This window comes from Parambassis ranga, chromosome 22, assembly GCF_900634625.1.
Source record: "Parambassis ranga chromosome 22, fParRan2.1, whole genome shotgun sequence".
Lineage (NCBI taxonomy): Eukaryota > Metazoa > Chordata > Actinopteri > Ambassidae > Parambassis > Parambassis ranga.
In genome coordinates this window covers 4,090,627-4,108,858 of record NC_041042.1, presented here as the reverse complement: position 1 = coordinate 4,108,858, position 18,232 = coordinate 4,090,627, and the positions used below count along the sequence as shown (strand labels likewise).

Sequence of the window (18,232 nt, the reverse complement as noted above, 5' to 3'; positions counted from 1 at the left end):
GTTAGTCTTTAATAAACAGTGGGCATGGACTGGATTTACCTGAAGAGTCTATACTAATATTCTTCTGTTGCTGTTTAAAATTTAAAATCTTATATCACAATTTTTCGACTTCATCTCAAGCAAACAGCCAAAATCGCAGCATATTTCTGAGACGGTTTTCCCCTCAACTGTAGTTCCACTGCTAATTTAAGCACAGTGCAAATAAATAAATAAATCAACTAAAACACACTGTGGAGAGTGTTGCCTGGCAGAATTATTACAGGCAAATCAATCAGAATGAATACAATCATGTATGGCCATGTGATTAAAACAGTGATAATTTTAGGTATTTTGTTTAAAGATATATACATTTAAATATTGATAAAGTGAACATTAACATTCAAACTGATGTTTGAATATTGAAAATTGGATGGTTTCGTATCAGACTGAAATGACTGACATATATAAAATAAAAAACCATGAACAAATGTAAGATTAAGATTTACTTTATCAATTAATAATTAGTAGCAGCATATATAAAAGAACAAAAAATACAATATATACATACACACACATAGCAGCAAATGGAAATACATTCAATTAAGTGTAACTGAGAAGCTTAAAGTGCACCTGAGATGATGCATTAGTCCAAGTTTGTGAGCACAGCTCTTTGTGAGCTGAGAGTCTGATGGCGGACGGCAGGAATGACTTCCTGTACTGTTAGAGCAGTCCATGATCGTCAGCAGTTATCCAGCATCCTGTCCCTTCGCCACCTCCTCCAGGTTGGCAAGCTCAAACCCAACAACAGACCCTGCCTTTTTAAATGAGTCTGTCCAGTCTGGCGTCCTTTGCTTTAATGCCTGCTCCCCAGCACACCACAGCAAAGATGATTGGTGCTCGCCATGACAGACTGGTAGAACATGTGGAGCATCCTACTGAGAACATTGAAGGACCTGAGTCTCCTTAGAAAAGTAAAGTCTGCTCATGCCCTTCTTGTAGACAGTCTCAGTGTTTGTGGACCACTCCAGATTATTGTCCAGTTGGACAGCCAGGAACCTGAAAGTTGGACTGCTAATTATCCTGCTAGGATTGTCAGTGTAACGGCCAGCTTGCTAAGCAGTTCCTGCTGAAGAAGAGACCAAGACTAATTGATAACATGCATAATGTGCAATATAATTATTGCTGTCCAATAGCAGCATCTTCTAAATAGTCTAGAAACCCTTGAGAATTTAGCTGGTCTTTTCATATTATTTTCACCCATTTTTATGAAAATGGAGAATGTAGAATTTTCACTCTAACTTAAAAAAATGTGTCACATTTATCACCATCATGGTGAAGATACAATCAATGTTTTCAGCAGCATTAAAATAGTGAAAAATGATGAAAGCATCAGAATAGTTTTTTCAAATCTCCGTCAGCCACTCCCATGACTGCCTAATTTGTAGTAATTATGACTTAATAAATAATAATTACTTTACCATAACATTAAATAACCACAAATTCCAACGAAAAGCTAATGCAGTAAATTCCTTATTTATATTTAACTGCCCAGTAGCCTGTGAAATCCTGGGTCCTGGTGGTCTGTGTGGACAATGAGGAGGTTGTTTTTGGGAAGAAAATAGCTGCACACTTGCACATTCTATCACAGAGGATTTATCACCAACATTTGTGTAGAAGGTTGAATGAGCCAGACCTGTCCATATGTGGCCCCCTTGTATGTGTATGTATGTGCCAGGCGTTCTGTGTGTGTTTCCGATGACACTTAGAGATGATTTTGAACAGCTGAGATGAGTTTGTGTGGAACTGGACAACGAGGCAGCTGTACATCTCTGTCTTAGACACACACACACACACACACACACAGGCATATAAACAACAGTGGAATCCTAAGGTTCAACCCCCCCTGGGACCGAGCCAGACTGAGACCTTAATAAAGGACTTGTTGTTTCAGGAGGTAGCTTATATGGTTTAAGGTTCATATTGCAACAAACTCTACTGTGCGGACTGTCAAACTTATCACAATCTCCTTATTAGCACTTAGTAAACCTACATTATGTCTAATCATTTTCATGTACTCACAGCAGGACATATTTCTTTAATGTACTCAGGTATTTCTAGGACAGAGTATTAAACTATTAATGGCAGTGTTGCAATTTGAATAGTGGTCTAAATAAAACCAGGTTGCCATTACTACCTCAACTGGCCTGCAACATCTCAGCCAATGAGAGACTTTGCCTGGTCAGACCTCTTTTAAAAAGGGGCGTGGCCTAGATGTGCTGAAGGGTCACAAGGAGTGATGTAACCTGTGTTTATTTTCAGCATATACAAGTAAATGTAGACACACACACACACACACACTTGCTCGCAGAAACACACACACACATGAGCAACTGTACACTCTCACATACTGTTCTTCACATGCAAAGATTTCAGCATGCAACTATTCAGTGTCACCGGCTGAGTGTTGGAAAACACTGCCACGTTTCTGCAGTTTGGTCGACTCTCTCTTGCCCCTCTTCCTAGTTTGGTCAAAAGTGTGCACACATGCTCTGCACGTCAGTGATTAAATAGAGTAAAAGGTGTGTGTGTGTGTGTGTGTGTCACTAGGGAAGACAAGAGAGAGGCAGGGACAGAAAGAGGCAGAGACATTTAGTCATGGCCATTAATACTAGTAGTGGCCTCCCCTTCCCTTCCGTCAGCTGCAGCTGTTGATCACGCTGGTGTAACAGTGAGCTTTCTAGCATTGCATCACTCTTTTTCTCCTGCGACTCACGTCCCGCATTACCTCGCATGTACATGTTGCACATGGTGCAGCCTCCAATAGACCCAGAAATGATTCATTCAATTTCCTTATGCAGAGCTATGCTGAATATTTACTTTATTAAAACAGCTATGCAAAACTATAGAGCATGCTGAGAGCTTAAGTATTGCCGCTATTTACAATTCATTAGCATGCCAATAACCTGCTTGTAGTTATTCATACTATGCATTGATGTATGCATAGCAAGACAGTGGTCATGTTCTCCATCTAGAGAACGCAGCAGAGGGACGATGTAACTTCCAGAAGGAGCTCGTCCACTAGCATACATCAGAGACATTCCACCTCATCTGACACTCGTCCATGGAATTCTGCAAATTTTCCACACTATTCTCACAGGCATTCTGAAGTGCCTGTCAAAAAGACTGGCATGCCCAAACACTAAGCACCTGTAAACACTTAAAACAAGAGAATAAGACTACAGTACGTTGGGAGATTGTTTCTGACTTGTGTTCAGCAGGTTTTTCTGAAGTAATGTTTGCATATGGCTACATACTGAGTTGACTGCTCCTGTGGTGTTTGTGATTGTCAATAGGTATGTTTTGTGTGTGTGTGTGTGTGTGAAAATATCTTTTTGTTTGCACTGCTGATAGGTGATAATTTGTCATAGATTTGTGCAGAGACCCTTTCTCGTCTCTGTTAGTATGACCAGTCTATGCAACCTATAGTTGACACCTATGTGTCATTCTGGGAACACACTAAATACTTTAGATGACTTGAGGGTTTACTTGGCAACCGATGGCTGTTTTAAGACCACAGATACTTTGTGCTTGGACTGAGCACAAAGTTTTCACGTATCCAAAGAACATAGGGAGGAATAAGTCACACAATCACATGCGCTTATTGTTGTGGGGCTGGTTATAAAGCTGGGTGACTTCATCCAAATCTATTTGTGTAGCTGGATGACATTCTGTTTAACCTTTATTTTACACCAGGATTATGATGTTGTGGAGCTGCAATTAGTCCCAGCTTTTTCTAGAAAACACTCTTGCACATATTTGAATGAGAATTTGGGATTTATGAAGCTTAATAGAATTTAGTCCGTGACTTTAGCACACATTAATCTAAAAAAAAAACGAATCCCCCTTTTTTGTGCGCAAGTTATATACCTATACAGATATTATGTAGATGTGGGGGTGTTGGTGGTGGTGATGTGAGGGGGGTGGAGGGGGTGGTAAAGGTGGGAGGGGTTGACACAGAGATGTACAGGACAGGACACCCTCATGCATGCTCCATAAACCTCACCACATTTTGCTAGCGCAGCTGTTACGGCGCAAGCAGGGAGCGGAGAGGAGAAGAGAGGTGCGCTCCTTTTCCTTGAGGGACTATATCGAGTGTGGCACCGGCTTTTCAAACATTGATCGTCGATCACTGGTCACAGTCTTTTCTCCTCTTCGTCGAAGACCGGAATGTTGTCGCTCTCTCCCTCATTAAGGTCGGTTTCAACAGAACAGTGAAGACGCCGGTCAATTACCATGAGCTGTTTGGATGTTATGTACCCAGCCTATGGACATTACGCACCGTACGCACCGTCTGCTCCTGCTTTTATCAATAGCTTACAGGTATGAAGTGATAAAAACATTACTATTTAGGAAAATAATATTATTTAAATGTTCTTTTAAAGGGGTTTTGAAGCTACTGGCGGGGATATGGGGCTGTTGAAACGAGGAATAATTCGTTTAAGAAGCCTGTGCGTAAAAACAAACTAAAAAAAACTGATTTAAAACTGTTAAAGTGTTTTTTTTTTTAAAGTTTATGATCTAAGTGCTTGTTTATTTTAATCAATCATTTTAGGGATTTCTTCGTGCTCTTACCAAACACAGAAGTCCTTCCGCACCCACTTATATTTTGGCACAAGCACGGTTGCGCGCACGCATACACCGGCGCTGCCCCACACAAAGAAAAACATTATGTCAAAATGTCTCATAGACAACTCCAGAACTGTCCTCTGCAACACCTGTCTTAACTCTCCCCGCTCCCTCTCTCGCCTGTCCCGTACCCCCCCCCCCCCCCCCTCCTATATCCCGACAGGCTCCCACAGGTCTGAGCAGCACTTCGCCTCACCGCCGGGATTTTATGGACACTCCCAGCGGTCCCGAGGGAATGTCCGGGGGCCCAGGCGCTGGAGGATCTACTTCCTCTTCATCTTCATCCAACTCTTCCTCCTCTTCCTACACCCCAGCGGCTTCGAGGCAAGAGGATGGCCCCAAGGAGAAGCAGGAGGCCCCCGAAGCAGAATACCTGACTTCCCGCTGCGTCCTCTTCACCTACTACCAAGGAGACATCAGCAGCGTGGTGGACGAGCACTTCTCAAGGGCCCTCAGCACGTACATGGATGGAGAGGGCAAACGGCGAGCACCAGACCAACAAGGCACAGGTACACAGGAAGACCTAAACCCAATAAATGTGTCAGTAATGCAAATCAACATCTAGTGTGTATAAAAAAACAACCATCATTTCAGTTGGCTAGAAACACAAATTCAGGTAAAACTACAAACAACAATCCCCTTTCAGTCTAAACTGCATTAATTAAAGTTAACATAAAAGTTAGATAAACAAGACCTTTCCTCCAGCAGGCTACATTTTTGCACAGTTGTCACAGTTGAGGCGTCTTGAACTCTGAGGCCACACAGGGTGACCTGACAGCTCTGCAGAGCACAGCAGTCAGTCAGACAGGTGATGTGATCAGGTGACAGGACAGAGGGCTTGCTTGTTGGAACTGTTGTCCCTGGGGAGGTCAGGGCAAAGGGTCACGGAGGTTAGGAGCTGTTGGCACTCAGAAGGGAATTCTTCGACGCCAGTTAGGCGATAGTTTTGAACCTGCATGGTATGCTTCGGCTGAGCTCGTAGTTACAGATGAGAGTTTAAAGCATAGTGTCCACAATATTCAGTAATTATCACTCTAAATATTTGTTTTAGGTCAACACAAATTGTTTAGAGGACATAGACATTTCTTTCTTTCAGCAGCTGGAATATATTCCTTGGATATCCATGTAGGGCCTACCCACTCCCTCACTGCTGTTAGTTAGTCTCTTTCCTTGTTCAGCCGGACGTCTTCATTTCGGCACCAACACGCGCTCCCTGCCTCACAACAGATGCTATGTTTATACACGGCCGTAAGCGCACAGCCTCGCCGGCGTATCCCCTTCAAACGTCTCCATGGCTGCCATTCTGACTCTCGATCCAGCTCCTTTCCAAACCCCAACCCCCCCCTCCCCACAATGGTCGCTCAGTTAGTTGCCCTCCTCAGATTTGTATATGTTGTGGTCAGTGTGATAGCAGCGGTGTGGGAAACACTACCTCTCATGGTTTGCTGCGTGGTGTCTTTTTTCAGAGGAATATCTAAATATAAAATTCTATTGCTAAAAACATAGAATGGCTTGCTGACATTCTGTCAAGGGCGAGGAGATGGGGGGTGGGGGGGGGGCAGAGAAAACAACAGGTGGGGGTGCAGGAGACACAAGAGAGGGGCAGTGGGGGCTTGCATAGGGACAGAACTGTGTGTCTGAGCATGTGTGTTGTGAGACTTTCAGGAGTAGTGGGACTGACATGAGAATGAGAGATGTCACCATAGCGAGTGATTTAGGACTCTGTGAGGCTTGGGCTCTCTCCAGGTCCCAGTGTCTGCCTTATATAGAACTCCAGGGTATAGGGACGTCTCTCTCTACCTTTCTTTCTCTCTCACTCCCACTGTCTGCTTGAACGTGGTTGTGTTTATTTCTGTGTCTTGTTGGGGCTAGGGCTGTGTGACAGTATGATCCAATGGGGAAGATATCTGGGCCAGAGGGTGTAGCAGTCATGTGAGTGACATCTACGTTTTAGCACGCGTTACTCCACTTGCACAGCTCCAGCCTTTCCATTTGCCTCTGTAGATCAAGTGATTCACTACACGGTTGTGCAACGGCTCATGACTTGGCTCATTTGTGACGTTGGTTTCCCTTTTAGACACCCCTTCACCCAGCAGTCGACGAAGCTTCCCCCCATCCTTCTGGGACAGCACCTACTCCTCACCTCAGAGCCGTTCGCACTGTGAGCCGGGTGCGCCCGCCTATTCCATGGACCCGTACGCATCAGGGCTGCACCCGGGCCTGCCTCATCCACACGCTCATCCTCACCCACACGCTCATCCCCACTCCCACCCTCACCCGCCGGAGAGCTGGGGGTATCCTCAGGCCCAAGCCTACGGCCCTCCAAGGCCTCTCCATGAACTATATTCACCGTCAGCTTTGGAGCCCCACTATGGGCCCTTGCTCATGCCCACCGTGAGGCCGCCTCATCTTCCTACCTTGCCAAGCCACTATGAAGTGAGCAAGCTGGAGCCCACTGCCTCCTGGCCCAGCCTGCTTCCCCCAGGAGACGTCAGCCAGAGTCTGGCACTCAACATCGATGCAGGTACCCACATGACCTAAATGAAATGAAAGGACAGATGCTATAAAAAAGTATACAAACATTATCTGACTGAAAGACTTTAGACTCTATGAATTATAACTATTCAAACACATGTATCCTTATTATGCTTTAACCTTATGAAAGGTAAAGCATATACTTGTGATGGCTCCCATGAGGATAGACACACACACACATACACACAATACATCATAATCATCACAGAAGCTCTCCTTAAACAGGATGTTTGGCAAAAGTAGGCTCCATGACAACCTGTGTTCTGTTGTTAGCCGTTGTCCTCCTCATTGTTTCCTTGTCTTTTTTATCCCCTCAGGCCTCCAGCAGCACAAGAAAGGCAAGGAGCTGTACTGGTTCTAACGAGCCCTTCAGTCACACTGACCAGCCATTACCAGATCCAATTAGTCCCTGGACCTGCTCTGCTATTGAAGCAACGTGTCCCTTTATCCCCCCCAACACACACACACACACCCTACAAACACACACACTGCATCCATCCACCCCCTTCTCTCTGCTCCCAGCCTCCCCCTGCCAGTATACAGCCTTGCTCCAGGTCGACATGTGTGCACCATGGAGATAAAGCAGAAAGAGAGAGAGACGCAGAGTGTCTGAACTGTCTATAATCTGTGTTGTCGCTCTCTCTTCTCTCTCATCTCTCTCTGCGATGCAGCACAGACCTTGGCAAGGTGTGAGCCACAGTGACCTGTTTGGACTGAGAAAGACAGGATCACAACAGACTTTTTTTTTTTCCTCTGCAGAGGACAGAGCGATAGAGGGATGAACAGAGGGACAGGGAGCAGGGATTTTCCTCCAATGTCCCCAGTTATCTCTTGTCTCACGCTCTGTGTTTTTACAGTGGTTGTCATTATCCACTTATCTGCATTTCACAAATGCAACATGCAGCGCTAAACAAGAGCAGCAATTTTGGCGGTTTGTGTTCTCTGACTGTCATCACGAGGCCTTTTTTTTCGGTTGTTATTATATTGCTCTCTGAAATAAAGTGTTTCTATTTATTGGTGTTTATAAAAATGTTTTGGTTGGCCAGTGTTATGAAATTATCATGGTTCAGTTGTTACTTTTTAAAGCAGAAGAAGTGACGCAGCTGAGCTTTTTGGTGGAGTTTTCTCATCATTTGTGGAAGTCATTTCTCAAATAACATATCAAGATTTGTTCAGTTAAACAAGCGATTGTTTGCTCTGAACGCTGTCAGATAAGATTTGATGCTGTTCCGTTTTAGTTCTTGATTGTCTGTTTGATGTTTTGAATTTGGACTTTCTAAAATATTTGGATTTTTTTTTTGTGCGTGTCATTTCTCATTTTTGTGTTGAGGAAGAAGATGGTGATGTCAATAAATATTTTTATGGTACACTTGTCGCATCTCCTAAATGTTTGCCTTGCACGACATAATGGTGGCTCATTTAAATTAAAGTAAACATTAGCTTTAGGAAGCAAGAATTGTACACGCGTACTGATATGTTTTAATCCCACAGTAGCGCAGCCAGATGTGATCAAGGTTCCGCTGATAGACTCCTCTTATTTGAAAGGCCTTCCATTTGAATTCCTGCTTGCATTCACACTTTGTCACCTATAAAGTGGGAACGAGTGGTGAATGTCAGCAATGCGTAACAAGAGAAGAAGCCAGTCATTCCAGCTATGCACCAAATGTTGCTGTGTTATTGATCCGATAATCAGATTATGCACTAAGGTATGCCAGTGTGGGACACTGTCACAATTTAGCGGCTGCTATGTGTGACCCCTCCACCCCCTTCACCCCCCCCCCCCAACCCACTCACCTACCCCCCCCCCCACTAGAGTGCAGCCAACTATGTGATTGGCTTTAAGCTGAGGAAACATGTAGAGTAATGAAATTAGAAGAGTTTAGCAGGGATAGCTTTCCTCTCCAAGCATCTTACTGCCATTTTACACTCGCATTGTCAATGTGCACATAGAGGTGCTTTTCACACCACACTTTCCAGGATGCATCCTGGACATTTTTACACGATACTACTTAGCATTATCCGCATAGCGCTAATATTTCCTATTCAAACTACCACATGCTAATCATTTGTACAAAGTAAAAATATCCAATATAAATGAATGGATGCTGGTCATGACTGGAAGTAAAAATTAATTGTTCTTTTGCTTATATTATATTAACAAGATAGTGTATATGAAAGTAGGTTGAAGCAGTTTCAAAAATAGGCAAAGCCCAAGACAATGCTGCCATCTGCTGGTGAGTTTATAAGACAGGAACCCAAGACTACAGTAGCCACATCGGTCCTACAGTATGAAAGACAATAAATTTTGTGTTAACCCACTCTGTGTTCAGCAGACACTGGTACACAAGTACAGCTATTAAATTAAAAGGAAATTAATTATTTATTTCTAATTTTTAAGCCTGTAATATGCACGAAAATGAATAAAAATGTCCATGGAAAAATACCTCCAAAAAATCATATGCAAGAAATAAATAACATAAAAACAAATGCTCATGCTGTCCTAAAGGATTGTCATGTGACCCAATGAGCGCTAAATTTAAATAAAACCTTAATAAAACGGCTAACCGGGGGGGGGGGGGGGGGGGGGGGGGGGGGGGGGGGGGGGGGGGGGGGACATGCACAGGGAGAACATGCAAACTCCACATAGAAAGAAGAAAAATGTAGCATTTCAAACATAACTTTGATACATATGAATCTGGACATTTCCTTTCCTCTACCAATTACGCAAAACAAAATACTGTGATATTCCCTGACAGAGAAAGTATGTAGTATATTATTACATTAGCATAAAAGCAAGCATAGCTCTGAATTTACTGGTGCAGCTATATTCCTACCCTCACATATGATTATGAAATTGAATTTAAAACTTAAAGAAAGAGATTGTGAACATATATAAGCATACGTAAGCAGCCGAAATTAGATTTTTTTGTGGCTCCAGCCACTTTAGGTGGTTTGGGCATCCAGTTAGAATGCACCCTTAAGGTTGTACCAGGCACAGCTACCTGGACAGACACCAACAAAATAACCCCAGGACCCAGTGGACAGCGTAGAAGCAACTGTTGATCAAAGTTACTGAACAGAGGGAGGTCTGGGCATCTCTGCCCCCCTCCGCTCCTGTTTTAGATTCATCGGTGGGCTGAACTGAATATATCATATGTTATACCTTATGGAGACTGAAACATTTCAGTAGTGATTTTTTTATTGGCCCAACAGAAACAATTATATGTGCAATTTAAACAAAAAAATAGGCATGTGCATACATGTGGGCACCCTTATAATCACATTCCTGACCTGTAGGGATTTATAGATGACAGGTTGCAGCACAAAGCTACTTTGATTAGCTCGTTAGATCTTCAGACAGGTGGAATCAATCATGAATTAACATGTCTGCTGCCGCCATTTTCAGCTACCATGGTGACAAGCCCCACTCCCATGACAGGAAGTTTTTGCAATTGTGTATGAGGCTGCCTGGAAAAATAAGAGTAAGGGAGTTTTTACGTCAAATTTATAATCACAAGATCAGTGTCAGTAATTTAGAAAACATTTTGGTAAAATCCATGTAGTACTGTACTTATCATAGGGAAGCCTGTATGAGAACAGCTGATTCATTCTGACAGTGTGTTGGTTTGCGTCAACATTTACAACAAGACCAACCCTTAACCCACAAACAACCTCAAAGGTAACAGCTCATGTGACCTGTCACCTGTCACATGATGAGGAATGTGGATTAACATTTGTTTGATCTCATCACGTACTTATCAAATGTGAAATATATTATTATAAATGTTTGATATAGGTGTTTCACATATTTAAATTCCATTAGTTTCCAACTGATCCTATGATTTAACCCTTAACCGTGTATTCACCTGACCTGTTTACTGACTGTATAAGGTAGTAAACACTTTTCTGACACACACATCCAACTTGATGATGTCAAAACAAACTGAAACACACGAGTAAAGCACAAAGTAAACATGTGGTGTGGAGTGGAATTTACATATTGTTTTGGTTACATGGTTTCAGTTTCACCTTTACAGACAAAATGTGTTACCCTATGTCCATGTCCATCTATGTCCACCTCTGCTCACACAAACCTTGTTCTAATGGACCTGTGCTGACCTTACATCTGAGCCTGTCACATGACCTGACTTGTAAAGGGTTTATAGTTCAGCCTTCTGACTGTGCATGGCTGCACTTGAATTAGTTTCACTGTGAATTTGTTGCACATTTTAATCCCAAATACTAAGTGGTAGGACACACTTATTTAGGGTTAAAACAAGAAATTCAACTTGAGTAGCCTTTAGCCAATCATTGATTAGGAGACACTGGTGTATTGTTAAGATTGTAAATCATTTCTTGCACTGTACACTTTGAAGAAACTTGTACTCATTTTAAGTCTTAGCCCATTTATGTTATATTCTACTCCACACTATCCGAGTGAAACATCACATTTGTGGCTTCCGACACCTTTACATTATAAATGAAGGTTTTGGGAATGCTAAGGAATTCTGCATCCGTATATTAAACTATCCAACTAGCAGGCACCCATTAAAAAATATAATGAAACTAATGTAAAAAGTTAAAAGCTCTAACTGCAGACCACTATAATGCATGAGTACTTTTAAGCTAGTGATTTTTACAGAATGAATACTTTCACTTCCTCCAACACTTTGGGATGGTGTGGACCAGGTTGGAAGCTGTTGGGCATCACGTTTATTGGTGTGGTCCAACAGACATCAATGAAAGTTAGCCACCTAATACATAAGAGGAGCTTATACAGTGAAATACTAATAATACATATACATATGTATAAGCATGATTTTAAGGCTGGATGGACTGTATTGTGAGCTCAGTTTGACATTTGTGTTGACTATCTGCACATTTCTGACAGGAAGTATAACCTAAGTGTGTGTACAAACACAACAGACTGCACACACTGCACAAACAGGCAAGTTCGTGAGATGTGAATTTAATGAGCTCTGTAAACTTTTAGCCTGCTTTTCAGTTTTCCTGACACAGATCACAGTGTTTTTTATGATCTAAAGTGTGGTCATAACACTGAAAGCCTTGTGACAGCTCGACAGTAAGACATTAAGAAACACAGAAACATGACTGACACCTTGCTCAGACATGCAGATGTGTGTGTCCAAAAATGAATCGGTGCACCCTGTTAAGTGTTTCTCACTTCTCTTTTTTTCCTCTCTCTGCTGATGATTATTCAGTATCATTTGTAAATCACTTTTGTATTTGCACTTATGTTCCCGACAGCATGCTACAAATCAGACTTTGCAGTCACGCTGAAAAACAGGATGCGCGTGGGGAAACGGAGAGGAAGTCTTGAATAACTGTAAATGGAAACACTCATGAATCATATATTAAACAACATCGAAATGCCCGTTTGTGTTCACACCTAAGACTCGTTTTAAGGCTAATAACAAGGTATAACAATGAAAAAAGGTTTGGCATGTGTGTGTTTTAATAAGTATTATGTAGCGATAAAGATGGAATTATAAAACATGATCCTCCATGTTAATCAGTCAAACAGACGTTCAGTAAGTGGGTGTGAGCCGCCCACCCTTTCTAAGAAATAAAAACACCTCCATCAGCTACTTGCCTTTTTTCCCTCTGTGGCAAGATTTAGGTTAAATCAGGTGGCACGTTGATTACATCAGCACATACGCAGGATATTTGTGCATGTTGTTTTTTGCCTCTCAAAGATCCCCCATCTCTTCTGTGACTGGAATCAAGAAGATAAATTCCCAACAGGGGTTTGTAATGTGATGGCAGTTAAACAGAGAGAACGTGTTTCTTCTTTATGCTGCCGTCAGACAAAGTGCTGACTAACCGATCATGTCCTCATACAGTACAGTAATTTATGACACTCATGTTCTCTGTTTTGCTGAATAAGGAATGTTTTTTCTTTTTTTAAAAAAGGCATCATGAGAATCTCTCATGTAAAATAACCACCTGTTTCTGTTTGAATGATTGACGACTCCCTCTCTTTGTTCCTCCCTTTACGAGCTGCTGACAGGCACCTGACTGGAATACTGTAGTCATAACTGAAGCCAGCTATATAAGACCTCATCTCAGACACAACCCACTGTCACCTACAGGTTGTTACACCTCAAGCTTCTACTCACGCGCTGACAGGTATGTAACACAGAACACATATACTTTCACACACTTTAGACTGACAAACAGAGAGAGAGAGAGGCAGAGATGGAACAGTAAATCAAAGAAACTCAAATCAAAGAAGCTGAGGCCGCTAGTGGAGTGCACATCCAACCTCATGCACAGCTGAAGCTATAACCTGTGTGGTTTCCTGCAAGTAACAGAAAGATCTTCTTGTTCTGCTTGTGTTCAGTGAAGATGAAATCGCTGCTGATCGTCGCCGCTGCTCTGGCTGTGGCCAGCTGTGCCAGCGTCTCTCTGGAAGACCTGGAGTTTCACGCGTGGAAACTCAAGTTCGGTGAGTCAGTGGAGACTCTTTTTTTTGTGTTTGATGAGAAATATGTACCCATTCGCACATGCTTACATGTGTGGGAGTCACACAAATGTATTCACATGAAGAACTAAATGAAACAAAATAGAGTCCCAACACCAAACAACATGATAACTCTCATCTGTAATCTTGTTGTTTTGACTTTTTTTGTGTGTTTTTTTGAAAAACAGGACGGTCATACAACTCTCCATCAGAAGAGGCTCACCGCAGGGAAATCTGGCTCAGCAACCGCAGACTGGTTCTGGTACACAACATCATGGCAGATCAGGGCATTAAGTCCTACCGCTTGGGCATGACCTACTTTGCTGACATGGTATGTGCCGAAAAATCGAATGCACATGTTTAACTATCTAACACAATTGTGACTGTGAATGATAAGAGATCCTTTCATGTGACACCCTCTCCAGGACAATGAGGAGTACAAACGGCTGATTTCTCAGGGCTGCCTGGGTACCTTCAACGCCTCCATGCCTCGCAGTGGCTCTGCCTACCTCGGGCTGCCTGAAGGCAACGACCTGCCCAACACCGTCGACTGGAGGGATAAGGGATACGTCACCGACATCAAGGATCAGAAGCAGTGTGGCTCCTGCTGGGCCTTCAGTACAGTATGTTGAACTCCTCTCTTTTTCTAATGCAGCCAGCTGTTCCCTGGATTAAAATCTCACTTTCTCTTTCAGACTGGCTCACTGGAGGGTCAGACCTTCAGGAAGACAGGAAAGCTGGTGTCTCTGAGTGAGCAGCAGCTGGTTGACTGCTCTAATGAATATGGAAACATGGGCTGCATGGGAGGCCTGATGGATAACGCCTTCAAGTACATCCAGGCTAATGGAGGGATTGACACAGAGGAGTCCTACCCTTATGAGGCTGAGGTGAAGCAAAAAAATATTTTATATTTGATGTACAGCTTTTAATGTTTGTCTTCTAGCTTATAAAAAAGGCAGAGGTGGAGATAAAAAAAAGACATTCAGACTGTGTAAAGAAATTATGATCCTGCACAATTTGCACAATGCTGCCATCTTGTGGAGAAAACATATAGTGTCCAAAACCCAATTTCTATCTGTGTATTAAAATATTTTTTGGCACATTTTAGGATGGTCAGTGCCGTTACAACCCTGCCACTATTGGTGCCACATGCACGGGCTACGTTGACGTGACACAAGGTGATGAAAACGCCCTGAAGGAGGCTGTGGCCACCATCGGACCCGTTTCTGTAGCAATTGATGCTTCTCATTCATCTTTCCAGCTCTATGAATCAGGTGGATGCTCAAACACTGTGTATTATTAAGTATAAATAAAAAGAGAAATCTATCTAACTAATCTCTGTGTGCATTTCTAGGACTGTATGATGAGCCTGAGTGCAGCAGCACTGAACTGGACCATGGAGTTCTGGCTGTGGGTTACGGGACTGAAAATGGACATGACTACTGGCTGGTGAAGAACAGGTAAAGACACAGCTACCACTCACCTAGTGGAGTTTTAGCAGCTAAACGTTCTTAGTTTATGGCTGGCTGTAATTTGTATGTTTCTGTAGCTGGGGTCTTCAATGGGGAAACAAGGGATACATCATGATGACCAGGAACAAAAACAACCAGTGCGGAATCGCTACTGCAGCCAGCTACCCCCTGGTCTAAACAGGTGAGAGGAAACTTCATCGCATAACTTATAACAAATAGACTGGCATTCCCAGAGATAAATGTTTGATCATTTTCATTTTACTTTTTTAAAAAATACTTTTGAAGTGAATACTACCAGTGGTCAGTACAATTTAATTTAATTTCATTTAATTTAATTTAATTGATTGTTTAATATTTTTCTAAACTTTTTTTTCTTCAGGGCTCATTAGTATTAATTTAATAATTAATTTAATTTAATTTTAATTTTTTAAATTTACATTTAAATGAATTAATTTAATAATTTAACTTACTGTTTTTATATTTTTATTATTAGGGTTAGGACTTTTTTATTTTATGTTTTTTTCTGTGTCAGTCATAGCCTAGGAGGTGGTATATAAACAAAGCTTGATTCATTAGAAAAGATATTTGTCAGTCAAAGCTGATGCGTCTGTGCGTCTGTTCTTAAAAACTGCATTTTAAATGGAAAGCAAAGTTAACCTAGTTTGAGTGCTCACTTCAGTCAAGGACCTGCTGCAGTATTACCATCATCACCTGGATGCGTACCATTCTAATCTGATGCAACCTGTCAGAAATATTGTTATTTGGACAGCATTTTCAAGCTTGATGTGCTGATGCACTTTGAACATCAATGCAGTTTCTAGTTCTTAGACTGGTCTGTGTTTGTGTTTGCAGGTCCACAACTTCCTTAGTGAGGAGAAGAGCAGTGAACACATAATTTACTTTAATTAGTTTAGTTTTTTTAATGAGAAAAAAACCCGTTATCTAAGAAATGTCCTTTAGTACTTTAGTACTCCAAAGTTTCTTTTTGCACAGCCTTTTTTTATGAAGATTGTAAATCAATATAAATAAATAAAATGTTTTAAATTGAGGTTGTAATAAAATGTGTGAGTTTTTTTATTATTATTATTATTTTGCATTAGAAATGTCTGAATTGGCTTTTGAAATATTGCAAAAAAAACAAAAACTTGTGATTCCAGCAAGATAATTAATACAAATTAAATGCCCAGGTCCTGTGGCTGCAAAACAAGCCCAAATCATCACCCCTCCACCGCCGTGCTTTACAGTGGTACAGTGCTTTGGTCACTCAGCAGTTACTGTATGTGTAACAGTCGCAAATTAAATCTATGAAATGTTTTTTACATAAACGGAAGAAGAAGCAAACAGAAGTGCAGCAACATAGTCTGCAGTGAGGCTCTACAGTAGCATGCAAATATGCAGGATGAGTCATGCAGTTGAGAGAAGTTAGTCAAAGGTCAACAGCTCACGACAGGAAATAAACCCCTTGACTTACCGTAATCACTGCAAAAACTGTGCATTGCTAAACATGACAAACAACAGACATGCTTAAAGAATTAGATGCTTCGGCTGCCTGCTCTGCACATTTACCAGGCTGATTGGTAATTTGCCCTCAGTCACAGCTTATGTGTTAAACAGTAAATTATGCTCTGTGAACACATGAAAGGGGCTTTTAACATTATAAATACACTTGCTTTATTTTATTTATAGTGTTTTAGATGGGAACTTTGCTCAAAGACAAGTTTAAGACTTTATCTCCATGTCGCATCTGGATTCACTTTATATACCAGTTTGGAATGACATAAATAATTCACTTAAAACAACTGTTTTTCTTCCACGAGAAGCGCAGAGTGATACAGCTGCAGCCTGCGGCTCGCAAACCTCAGGCCAAAGATAAAAGGCTCCAGAAGTGGTGAATTCATATCTGCATGTTGGTTTTCCTGCTGTCTTTGTACTTCTTTTGGGCTGCATCTATCTTTTCCGGATAGGGTTTTACTTTCTTTGGCATTCTGTGGTTTGTGAGAGGTTATCTCAGATTCATCCATCAAATGCAGGTAAGAGGAAAAGAGGGGAAAGTGAAAGGGGATCTGGCTAGTAAATGTGAACACATAGTAACACAATGACCGAGACAAAGTCTGAAATTATACACTTTCCGGTCGATGTGGTAAAAAGCCAATACGGATTTCAGACAAACCTCTTATGTCTCCTGACCTCTATTACAGTCAATATTTTTAATAGACTGTCTTTTGCCTTCAAGATCATCCTCTGCCCACATTCTCCCATCTGCCCTGATAAAAGGTTTTCATATTAACTCAAGAAGGGAGGACAGGACGACCCGAGGACAGGTTGCCAGTGGCTAAGGTCTGAACGCAAATGCGGCTAGCGGATCTGGCGAGCAATGTCAAGACTTCTGGCTTCACGGTTACAGTATCTAGGTTGCTTACAAAAACCAGAATGAACAAAACGAAAGAAACCCCCTGTCTTACCGCAGTCCGAACGGATTTTACAATGTGGTGACACCTAGTGGTTTGGAGTACAGCAAAGAAGCCAGACACAGGTTTGAAAACAGGTCTGAACATATTTGGCTTAAAAGCAATCCAGATTCGATCCCCCTTTAGCTGGATTACCTTTCCCCTAGTCTGAACAGGGTCTTAGGCGCACATCTTTAGTATGTAGGAGGAAGCTGGAGTACCCAGTTTGTCCTTATATATGGCTGCAGTTGTTCTTCCAAGGGACATTAAAATTTACCATGCCTAACATACCCCACTCACTGACAGATGCCATGGTAACCAGACAGTCAGTGTTACTCACTTCACCTGTCAGATGTCATAATGTTATGCCTGATGAGGTTATTCTGTGTGTATCTCCGAGCCCCACTTATCCCTCTTTGTGTTTATTGCCTACAGTTGTCCATCCATACAAAAAAAAAACAAGTTACACAATTTTCTAGTCGCTTAAATGCATCTTATATTCATGCAACAGGGCTGCCTGCTCAGCTGTAATATAAATAAGTATCATTATTGACATAGTTTTCTGCCTGGATGCTTTGCTTACTCTTATAACAGCAACCTCATTGTATACCCAATGTGCTGCTCCATAA

The 18,232-nt window shown here is 41.9% G+C and overlaps 2 protein-coding genes across 4 annotated transcripts; both read left to right on the top strand.

The window, feature by feature from the left end:
* Positions 1-4,018: 4,018 nt before the first annotated feature.
* On the top strand, positions 4,019-8,497 carry vgll2b (vestigial-like family member 2b). 2 transcript variants are annotated; one of them, XM_028395052.1, is made up of 4 exons: positions 4,019-4,359; positions 4,829-5,174; positions 6,743-7,189; positions 7,518-8,497. In XM_028395052.1, the coding sequence occupies exons 1-4, from the start codon at positions 4,273-4,275 to the stop codon at positions 7,559-7,561; spliced, it is 924 nt and encodes a 307-aa protein (XP_028250853.1). In that variant the 5' UTR covers positions 4,019-4,272; the 3' UTR covers positions 7,562-8,497. The 2 variants fall into 2 exon arrangements, with proteins under 2 accessions (XP_028250853.1, XP_028250854.1); XM_028395053.1 differs by having other exon boundaries at positions 4,020-4,232.
* A 4,521-nt stretch (positions 8,498-13,018) lies between these two features.
* ctsl.1 (cathepsin L.1) lies at positions 13,019-16,205 on the top strand. Of its 2 annotated transcripts, XM_028395050.1 has the most exons (9): positions 13,019-13,350; positions 13,565-13,669; positions 13,873-14,015; positions 14,110-14,307; positions 14,380-14,571; positions 14,793-14,958; positions 15,039-15,144; positions 15,234-15,337; positions 16,009-16,205. In XM_028395050.1, exons 2-8 carry the CDS (start codon positions 13,570-13,572, stop codon positions 15,331-15,333), a joined length of 1,005 nt encoding a protein of 334 aa, XP_028250851.1. In that variant the 5' UTR covers positions 13,019-13,350; positions 13,565-13,569; the 3' UTR covers positions 15,334-15,337; positions 16,009-16,205. The 2 variants fall into 2 exon arrangements, with proteins under 2 accessions (XP_028250851.1, XP_028250852.1); XM_028395051.1 differs by lacking the exon at positions 13,019-13,350 and having other exon boundaries at positions 13,599-13,665; positions 13,861-14,015.
* Positions 16,206-18,232: the final 2,027 nt, after the last annotated feature.

Bases quoted from the DNA above. Each gene is read 5' to 3' on its own strand.
- vgll2b (XM_028395052.1), top strand. From the start codon at position 4,273: ATGAGCTGTTTGGATGTTATGTACCCAGCCTATGGACATTACGCACCG. The intron at 5,175-6,742 runs GTACACAGGAAG...TTTCCCTTTTAG, and splicing joins ACCAGACCAACAAGGCACAG to ACACCCCTTCACCCAGCAGT. The intron at 7,190-7,517 runs GTACCCACATGA...TTATCCCCTCAG, and splicing joins GGCACTCAACATCGATGCAG to GCCTCCAGCAGCACAAGAAA.
- ctsl.1 (XM_028395050.1), top strand. From the start codon at position 13,570: ATGAAATCGCTGCTGATCGTCGCCGCTGCTCTGGCTGTGGCCAGCTGT. The intron at 14,016-14,109 runs GTATGTGCCGAA...CACCCTCTCCAG, and splicing joins TGACCTACTTTGCTGACATG to GACAATGAGGAGTACAAACG. The intron at 14,308-14,379 runs GTATGTTGAACT...TTTCTCTTTCAG, and splicing joins CCTGCTGGGCCTTCAGTACA to ACTGGCTCACTGGAGGGTCA.